General features: G+C 37.7%; 1 protein-coding gene across 1 annotated transcript in view; it reads left to right on the top strand.

Annotated features, from left to right (window-relative positions):
- The window catches only part of rab14l (RAB14, member RAS oncogene family, like), an 11,416-nt gene extending 192 nt beyond the window's left edge, over window positions 1–11,224 (top strand). Inside the window, exons 2-8 of the mRNA XM_084114169.1 lie at window positions 1,059–1,117; window positions 2,313–2,366; window positions 3,723–3,900; window positions 4,417–4,483; window positions 5,515–5,602; window positions 5,677–5,707; window positions 9,603–11,224. Coding sequence (XP_083970295.1) covers window positions 1,066–1,117; window positions 2,313–2,366; window positions 3,723–3,900; window positions 4,417–4,483; window positions 5,515–5,602; window positions 5,677–5,707; window positions 9,603–9,780 — 648 coding nt within the window. The 5' untranslated portion in view covers window positions 1,059–1,065 and the 3' untranslated portion in view covers window positions 9,781–11,224. The remainder of the gene's footprint in view (window positions 1–1,058; window positions 1,118–2,312; window positions 2,367–3,722; window positions 3,901–4,416; window positions 4,484–5,514; window positions 5,603–5,676; window positions 5,708–9,602) is intronic.
- Window positions 11,225–11,376: the final 152 nt, after the last annotated feature.

Here is an 11,376-nt window from a genome sequence, read left to right as displayed (position 1 = left end):
TACCGTCAATACGGACCGGCGAACCTGCCGTTAGCAGCTCACGCTAGTTAGCCGTTAGCAGCTCCAAATCATCATAACAATAATAAATAAAAAAAACGTAAAATATCTCAAACACAGAACAAACTAACCCTAAACACAACACAACACTCAGCATCGCGTGTCAGATCAGCGTTTCAGTCAGTCAGGTGTTCGCTGCTCACGATAGTTACTGTTTCAAGCTCCAAATCATCATAAAATAAATACAAAACACATCTCAAACATTACAAAATCCAGCTGTTAGTCTGCCTGTGTGTTGATGTGAGTGCAGTGTGTTGTGTTGACGAGCTTCAGCGACACCCACACATCTTATTTATTAATATGTATTATTAATGTTACCAGTTTCACACTGTAACAGTTCATATCGCGTCTATAAATCATGTTACATGTAACGCCGCGAGCGTTTCCATCAGGCCAAGCTGTCAGTCATCTGTTACATCACTGTCAATCAAATGTTCTAATCTGTTACACTGTTTTTATACATTTTAGTTACAATAGCCTATTTTCTTCTATTATGTTGATGTTTTTATTATTATTCGATGTATTCCTAGCTTTGGCAGAATTGTATTATTTTACAGTCATGCCAATAAAGCAATTTTGAATTTGATGATGATGAAGGTGTATTATGATTGACAGTCAGACTGTCCTTATGAATGTGTGTCTGTGATTTCTGCTCAGTGTGTGTCTTATGCTTTCTTTAAATGCTAAAAAAAATGCACATTAAGAAATTCTATTAAAACAATGTAGCTTTACAGAGTTAAATTCAACAGCTGACAGATATTCAACATAATTCATGTGTGAGAGTCTAACAGAAGGACGGACAAAACCAGTCAAATATCAACTGAGTTCATAACTCTGAGTTCTTGTCATGTTTTATTACCAACTATAGCGAATAAACTGATAATGTGAGAAATGTTGAATAAATGTTGGTTTGACGATGTAATATTATTATGAACTGCAGTTCTGTGTGATATTCCAGTAGTGATATGGCGATTGTCATTAGTGTGTGTTGTGTGTTTCAGAGCGGCGATGGCGACTGCACCGTACAACTACTCCTACATCTTCAAGTACATCATCATCGGTGAGTAACACACACACTGCAAACATGCTTTTCTTACTCAGTGTTTTTGTCTTGTTTCCAGTCCAAATATCTACAAATTCTTAAATCAAGATGCATTTACTAGATGAGTAAAATGACATACGATATTATGTCTTGTTTTCTGGGGAAATGAATAAAAATGAAGTGATTTGTTGTTTAAAAAAAGCAAAACTATCTACTAATGGGTCAGAAAAATAATCTTAAATCAAACAGAAACAATATTATTTTTCTGACCCCTTTGGCAGATCATTTTGCTTGTTTTAAGAAAAACTCTCTTAATTTTGATTTATATCCCCAGAAAACAAGACATAATGGAGAATGGTATTTTACTATTTTAGTAAATGCATCTTGATTTAAGAATTTTTAGATATTTGAACTGGAAACAAGACAAAAATACTGAGAAAAGCATTGTTTGCAGTGCTGGGCGTGTAACGCATTACAAGTAACTTGAGTTACGTAATCAGATTACACTTTCAAGTTACTAGTAAAGTAATGCATTACTTTTAAAATTTACAACAAAATATCTGTTACTTTTTCAAATAAGTAACGCAAGTTACTTTGTTTTCCCATTTATTGAACATGATGGTTAGTGTAGTTCTAGGCTAAATGTGAGCAGGCATTTACTCGCTTCACTTGCACAAAAAAGATTCAGTATTCCTCAAAATGAATAAAATCAGTCAAATGCAAAATGAGACTATGCAAACTTCCAATCATTACAAATGTTAGATAAAACAAATATTTTAATGCATTTAATCTCACTTTATTGTCCAATGTACTTTATATTGACTACAAAAAATTACTTTGTATATTTAGTTTTTATTGGTGAAGTAAGTGTTGAAAGTTGAAGGTTGTGTGTGAGCGGCGCCCTCTACTGTACACTCTACTGTACACTACTGTACACTACTGTACACTCTACTGTACACAAGTGAATCTGCACTTCCTTCAGCCTCAGGATTATTCATTTCAATTTTGGTGTGAAAGTGTCTTTACATTTGCCCAAAAATAGCACTTTTTTGTTATATAATGCCCAGCCCAGGTGAGAGAAAGTAACGCAAAAGTAACGTAGCGCAATACTTTTCTGAAAAAGTAACTAAGTAACGCAATTAGACGCTCTCACCCTCTCTCTCTCACCCTCTCTCTCTCTCCTCTCTCTCACCCTCTCTCTCTCTCTCCGCAGGGGACATGGGCGTTGGGAAGTCCTGTTTGCTGCACCAGTTCACAGAAAAGAAATGTGAGTATGAGACGTCGATGATTGTCAGGCCTTTCCTTCAGCATGTTAAACACACACACACACACACACACACACACACACACACACGCGCACGCGCACACACACACACACACACACACGATAGAGACACAACCAACCTTTGTGCTGCTCTAAACAAACAGCCTCTGTGTGTGTGTGTGTGTGTGTGTGTGTGTGTGTGTGTGTGTGTGTGTGTGTGTGTGTGTGTGTGTGTGTGTGTGTGTGTGAAGTAATCCCTCTGGGTCAGTGTAAGAGGTCATGATTGACCGTCTGAAGGAAACGCTGAGGCTGATTCCTCTTGATCATCGGCTGATGAAACGGCTGTGGGTTTACTGACGGTCCAGTACAGATTTAGACACTCTTCCCTCATACTGACGTGCTTCTGAAGTTCTTCTCACTGGTGAATTTGACCTGTTTTTAAAGGGAAAGTTCATCTAAAAATAAAGATTCTGTCATTAATTACTGTCCCTCGTGTTTTTCCAAACCTGTAAGAATTTCAATCATCTTCAAACACAGATGACGGAGTTTTTAATGGAGTCTGAGAGAGTTCTGTCCATCAACAGTCTATTCATCCAAGATTCTGACGCTTCAGAACATTCATAAAGAGAAATATGAGCAGTTTGATTCAAGTCTTCTGAAGAGACACGATCACTGTTTATACATTCACTGATCAGTGTTTATCTGTGAAGAAAGGCTTACAGTAAATCTGTTCATCATATAAAGCACTTCAATAGAGTAAACAGAAACTCTTGATGGTTTTCTGAAGATGAATTAAAGTCTGCATCTTATTTATGCATTTAAGTTTTGCTTTAGATTTATTTATAGGGGTGTAACAATACATTGTGTCACAATATATCGCAATACTAAAACAATAATTATGTTTCGTGGATAGTTCACCCAAAAATAAAAATTACTGTGTGAAAAAGTTTTCAGAGTTTTAGTGTCAGAACTACATTAAACTACTATATATAATATATAATAATGCAATGGGGGAATATTTGTGTGAAAAGTGGCCTACATTATTTTAAATATATCTAGTCAGTGATAGAGATAAAGCATATTCGTCTGAAATAATTCAGTATTTTCAGCTTCAGAATCATGAATATTGTTATTCTGGTGTCTCTATTGTAACACCAAATTTAGCATTTAATTTTTTTGTAAACCTTTTATCATATGTCTCACAATAAGTTCATACATCGTGATTTGTATCGAATCGTGACACAAGGGTATCATTACACTCCTATTTATTTATGAATGCAGATATTCTGTTCGTGTAATCACGTTGTCTTGAATGAGTGGTAAAGCTGTGTGTGTGTGTGTGTGTTCTGCTGTCCTCAGTCATGGCCGACTGCCCGCACACCATCGGCGTGGAGTTCGGCACCAGAATCATCGAGGTGAGCGGGCAGAAGATCAAGCTTCAGATCTGGGACACGGCGGGCCAGGAGCGCTTCAGAGCCGTCACGCGCAGCTACTACAGAGGAGCCGCGGGAGCGCTAATGGTCTACGACATCACCAGGTGTGTGTGCTACAGGTCTGCACGGGCTTTAAACTGAAGCCCGAACCCAAAATCATTTACCCGACCCGATCCGACCATTACAGTCATATTTTAGGCCTGAACCTGAGGTCCGTTTCTCACAGTAAAATACCTTTTTTTGTATTTTATGATTGTTTGCAACGATAATTAAAAAAAATACATTTACAAGCACAGTTTCACCAAGCGGCCCCTCAGCGCACACACACACAAAAACACAGAACAGACTTACCAATTACGAAACTTTGCTGTGGTTGAACAGGTGAAACAGTCACAAATTCCTCTGGGACTCAAACATTAAAATAAAATAAAACAAAAATGATTCATAGATCATTTTACAAAACTGTTATGCACATGTGCTCCTGCGCGCACTATTTCAGTCACAACAACGCCGCGTACCCGACCTGAAACCAGACCTCTAGCGTCTGCACAGCTGTCACTCAACTGGTGCGGCTCATTTAGGGTCTGACGACGAGTGTTTAATCACATGTGTCTGTACAGGAGAAGCACATACAATCACCTCAGCAGCTGGCTGACCGACGCCAGGAACCTCACCAACCCCAACACTGTGAGTTCAAGCCTCCATCCGGCAGCACGTGCACCAATAAATCATGTCTCAGCACCACAGCATCGGGTTGGCCTCTATTGGCATGTACTTATAACATAGGAACTGCCTAATAACCACTGAAATTACACTAGCAACGCCCTAGCAACCACCCACAACACACTAGCAACCATATCTGCATGAATAAGCCATATCTCAGCACCACAACATAGTAACATCGGGTTGGCCTTTAATGAAATTTACTTATATCATAGGAACTGCCCAGTAACCACTGAAATTACACTAGCAATGCCCTAGCAACCACTCACAACACCCTAGCAATGCCCTTGCAACCACCCATAACATCTGAGCAACTGTCTAGCGATCACATAACAATGCCATAGCAGCTGCCTAGAAACACTGTAGCAACCACCCAGAACCATCTGCCAACTTCCTAGCAACCACCCACAACACCCTAGCAACCACATCTGCATGAATAAGCCATGTCTCAGCACCAACACATTGTATTACCATAGGGTTGGCGTCTATTTGACAGGACAATAAATAGTATTGATAACATAAGAACTAGCAACTCCTCAGCATCCATCTATGACGACTAGCAACGCCCTAGCAACCACTGAAATCTCCCTATCAATGCTCTAACAACCACCCACAACAGCCTAGTCACCCATATCTGAACTTTATCTGCATGAATAAGCCATATCTCAGCACCAGAACATTGTAGATAACACAGGGTTGGCCTCTATTGACATATAAAGGGCAATGTACAGGACTGATAACATAGAAACTACCTAGCAACCCCTTAGCAACCATCTATGACACCTAGCATCGCCCTAGCAACCACCTCCAACTGCCTAGCAATGACATAACAATGCCCTAGCAGCTGCCTAGAAACACCCTAGCAACCACCCAGAACTCTGCCAACTGCCTAGAAACACCCTAACAACCACCCAGAACATGCGGTTAAAGTTTATGCTCGTAAGACGTTGAGGTGGTTTGGCTCTAAGAGAGATGTTTCCCTTGTGCTTGTGCAGGTTATTATACTCATAGGAAATAAAGCAGATCTGGAAGCCCAGCGAGATGTGACGTACGAGGAGGCCAAGCAGTTCGCTGAAGAGAACGGTGAGTAAAGCCTGTACTCATGTGATGTGGAGCTGCGTTGAGTCCTGATCCTCATCAGTGTGTTTCATCCTCAGGTCTGCTGTTCCTAGAGGCCAGCGCCAAAACGTGAGTTACTCCAGCATGACGTGTGCTGTAAAATGCAGTATTAATTCTCATAGCATGACATATTGAACCATCTGTGTGTATTTCCCTGAACCCCACACAGTAGAGTCCAGACATCAGCACAATTTCAGTCTATGCACATTTTCTCTCATTTTTTAGATGAGAGAAATATACATGTGTAATGGACATGCTCACTATATACTCAGTATTCACTATATACTCAGTACTCACTATATATTCACTAATATACTCAGTACTCACTATATACTCACTAATATACTCAGTACTCACTATATACTCAGTACTCACTATACACTCACTAATATACTCAGTACTCACTATATACTCAGTACTCACTATACACTCACAATATACTCAGTATTCACTATATACTCAGTACTCACTATATACTTACTAATATACTCAGTACTCACTATACACTCACTAATATACTCAGTACTCACTATATACTCAGTACTCACTATATACTTATTAATATACTCAGTACTCACTATATACTCACTAATATACTCAGTACTCACTGTATACTCACTAATATACTCAGTACTCACTATATAGTCAGTACTCACTATATACTCACTAATATACTGTGCTCACTATATACTCAGTACGCACTATATACTCAGTAATATACTCAGTACTCACTATATACTCACTAATATACTCAGTACTCACTGTATACTTACTAATATACTCAGTACTCACTATATAGTCAGTACTCACTATATACTCACTAATATACTGTGCTCACTATATACTCAGTACGCACTATATACTCAGTAATATACTCAGTACTCACTATATACTCACTAATATACTCAGTACTCACTATATACTCACTAATATACTCAGTACTCACTATATACTCACTAATATACTCAGTACTCACTATATACTCACTAATATACTGTGCTCACTATATACTCAGTACGCACTATATACTTATTAATATACTCAGTACTCACTATATAGTCAGTACTCACTATATACTCACTAATATACTGTGCTCACTATATACTCAGTACGCACTATATACTCAGTAATATACTCAGTACTCACTATATACTCAGTACTCACTATATACTCACTAATATACTCAGTACTCACTATATACTCACTAATAAACTCAGTACTCACTATATACTCCTATATACTCAGTACTCACTATACACTCACAATATACTCAGTATTCACTATATACTCAGTACTCACTATATACTTACTAATATACTCAGTACTCACTATACACTCACTAATATACTCAGTACTCACTATATACTCAGTACTCACTATATACTTATTAATATACTCAGTACTCACTATATACTCACTAATATACTCAGTACTCACTGTATACTCACTAATATACTCAGTACTCACTATATACTCAGTACTCACTATACACTCACTAATATACTCAGTACTCACTATATACTCAGTACTCACTATATACTTATTAATATACTCAGTACTCACTATATACTCACTAATATACTCAGTACTCACTGTATACTCACTAATATACTCAGTACTCACTATATAGTCAGTACTCACTATATACTCACTAATATACTGTGCTCACTATATACTCAGTACGCACTATATACTCAGTAATATACTCAGTACTCACTATATACTCACTAATATACTCAGTACTCACTGTATACTTACTAATATACTCAGTACTCACTATATAGTCAGTACTCACTATATACTCACTAATATACTGTGCTCACTATATACTCAGTACGCACTATATACTCAGTAATATACTCAGTACTCACTATATACTCACTAATATACTCAGTACTCACTATATACTCACTAATATACTCAGTACTCACTATATACTCACTAATATACTCAGTACTCACTATATACTCACTAATATACTGTGCTCACTATATACTCAGTACGCACTATATACTTATTAATATACTCAGTACTCACTATATAGTCAGTACTCACTATATACTCACTAATATACTGTGCTCACTATATACTCAGTACGCACTATATACTCAGTAATATACTCAGTACTCACTATATACTCACTAATATACTCAGTACTCACTATATACTCACTAATATACTCAGTACTCACTATATACTCACTAATAAACTCAGTACTCACTATATACTCCTATATACTCAGTACTCACTATACACTCACAATATACTCAGTATTCACTATATACTCAGTACTCACTATATACTTACTAATATACTCAGTACTCACTATACACTCACTAATATACTCAGTACTCACTATATACTCAGTACTCACTATATACTTATTAATATACTCAGTACTCACTATATACTCACTAATATACTCAGTACTCACTATATACTCACTAATATACTCAGTACTCACTATATACTCACTAATAAACTCAGTACTCACTATATACTCCTATATACTCAGTACTCACTATACACTCACAATATACTCAGTATTCACTATATACTCAGTACTCACTATATACTTACTAATATACTCAGTACTCACTATACACTCACTAATATACTCAGTACTCACTATATACTCAGTACTCACTATATACTTATTAATATACTCAGTACTCACTATATACTCACTAATATACTCAGTACTCACTGTATACTCACTAATATACTCAGTACTCACTATATAGTCAGTACTCACTATATACTCACTAATATACTGTGCTCACTATATACTCAGTACGCACTATATACTTATTAATATACTCAGTACTCACTATATACTCACTAATATACTCAGTACTCACTGTATACTTACTAATATACTCAGTACTCACTATATAGTCAGTACTCACTAATATACTCACTAATATACTGTGCTCACTATATACTCAGTACGCACTATATACTCAGTAATATACTCAGTACTCACTATATACTCACTAATATACTCAGTACTCACTATATACTCACTAATAAACTCAGTACTCACTATATACTCCTATATACTCAGTACTCACTATACACCCACTAATATACTCAGTACTCACTATATACTCACTAATATACTTAATACGCACTATATACTCAGTACTCACTATATGCTCACTATATACTTTTGCCAGCGCCAAAATGTGAGTTATTCCAGCATGACGTGTGCTGTAAAATGCAGTATTAATTCTCATAGCATGACATATTGAACCATCTGTGTGTATTTCCCTGAAGCCCACACAATAGAGTCCAGACATCAGCACAATTTCAGTCTATGCACATTTTCTCTAATTTTTTAGATGAGAAAAATATACATGCGTAATGGACATGCTCACTATATACTCAGTATTCACTATATACTCAGTACTCACTATATACTCGCTAATAAACTCAGTACTCACTATATACTCACTAATAAACTCCGTACTCACTATATACTCAGTATTTACTATATATACTCAGTATTCACCACTCACTATATACTCAGTATTTACTATATGTACTGTCCTCACTATACACTCAGTACTCACTATATACTCAGTACTCACTACATACTCACTATATACTCAGTACTCACTATGTACTCACTATATACTATATATACTCAGTGTTCACCATTCACTATATACCCACTATATACTCAGTACTCACTATATTCTCAGTACTTACTATATATACTCAGTACTCACCACTCACTATATACCCACAATAAATTCAGTACTCACTATATACTCAGTATTTACTATACATACTCAGTACTTACTATAAACTCACTACTCACTATATTCTCAGAACTCACAATATTATCAGTATTCACTATATTCTCAGTACTCACTATATACTATAAACATGGCATACTTATAATCAGTTTTGAACTCTTGTAAGCTTATAGATGACAGTCGTGTGTTTGTTGTCACAGAGGTGAGAACGTGGAGGATGCTTTCCTGGAGGCGGCGAAGAAGATCTACCAGAACATTCAGGACGGCAGTCTGGATCTGAACGCAGCAGAATCAGGTGTTCAACACAAACCATCAGCGCCGCAGGGAGGCCGGATCACCAGCGAACCCCAGCCGCAGCGGGAGGGGTGTGGCTGTTAATGACCATCTTCATCATCATCATCATAATTACACACACACACATGAACCCCAACCGCAGCAGGAAGGGTGTGGCTGTTAATGACCATCTTCATCATCATCATCATCATCATCATCATTACACACACACACACTCGAACCCCAACCGCAGCGGGAAGGGTGTGGCTGTTAATGACATCATCTTCCTCTTCATCTTCATCATACTCACGAACCCCAGCCAGAGCGGGAGGGGTGTGGCTGTTAATGACATCATCATCCTCTTCATCATCTTCCTCTTCATCATCATCACACACACGGACCCAGCCGCAGCGGGAGGCGTGTGGCTGTTAATGACCACCATCATCTTCTTCATCACTCACAGCCCGGTCTCGGGGGGGGGGGGGGGAGGTGTCACGGCTACATGCGCTCATTAGCTCCTATCTTTCTCTTCATCTGTCCATCTTTCTTGCTCAGTGTTTTCTTATTTCCCCATCCTCCTCCGACTAATCACGTGACGCATCGGTTTAGGAGAGAAGAATCTGCTGAACACCAATCAGGCTCTTTTTTTTTAATTGATATTCGTTTTCTAGCTCGTCACATTCATCAACGCCCTGAGAAACGAGACCTGTAGCTGAAAGTAAGCATGATTGTGATGAGTTTCTTGTTCAGGAGAATCTCCTTTCGGGTCGGTCACCGATGGGACGCCCGTCTGATGCCCCTGTAGATAAAGCACTCTGAATAACGCATATGCATCTGTAAATGTCAATTGATTCCACGAGATCCCAAGTTTAAAACGGAACGAAACAGTGTCAAGGGTTGGACAGCTTTATGAATCGAAGACACTTTATGGAAAGATGATTCTTTCTTCTCTTCTGCTCCTTGATCATTCGTTCGTTCGTCCGTCATTCCTTACCACTGTTATTTTATGTTGCCTTATTGTTATTCATGTTAATATTATTACTATCACGGTTTAATCTTTACTAGCTCAACACAGTTTGGAGTTGAGTTTGGTTTTACAGCACTGCAACTGTTTTTGTATAGATCTATGAAATGTGATGGAAAAGCTCCAGTTGTTTAGCCTGTACAGTAAACGTTTGCGCCATTGGCTTGTATATTAACAACACAACACGAGACTTCTTGTGAAGCAGCATCTGTGTCTTAATTCAGTGTACGTACCATATGAGATCTGATTCAGCTGCTGTATATAAGGCCATGTCTGTTGGTGATGCGAGTCCTCACGCAGAAAGAAGACGGTCACAAACTCTCGAAACGGCTCGTTTTACTTCGGCCCAGCTGAAGAAACCGATGAACCGTCTCTGTCTGAATGACCTAGTAAAAACAGTACATATGTATAAACTCTGAATGAGCTGTGCTAACGTTTGAAAATCTGTTTTTGTGTATGTATATGATTTTAAAATGTTGACATTTTGATTTTAATGACAACATTAAATATGCTCTAGACAGAAAACGGCTCAGTTTCATTCTGAACAAACCAGGTTTTATCAAATGTAATTGTTTCAAATATCTTCAGTGGTATAAGAAAAGTCTTAATTATGATTTCAAGAGGTTTTAAATTTGGGGACGGCAAACAGTAATTGAGATATGGCTAAATGTGATTAT

The sequence above is a fragment of the Abramis brama genome (genome assembly GCF_963993115.1).
Source record: "Abramis brama genome assembly, chromosome: 5".
In the NCBI taxonomy this organism is placed as follows: domain Eukaryota; kingdom Metazoa; phylum Chordata; class Actinopteri; order Cypriniformes; family Leuciscidae; genus Abramis; species Abramis brama.
Note: the sequence above shows the minus strand (reverse complement) of the source record. Positions and strands in the feature narration are given on the sequence as shown.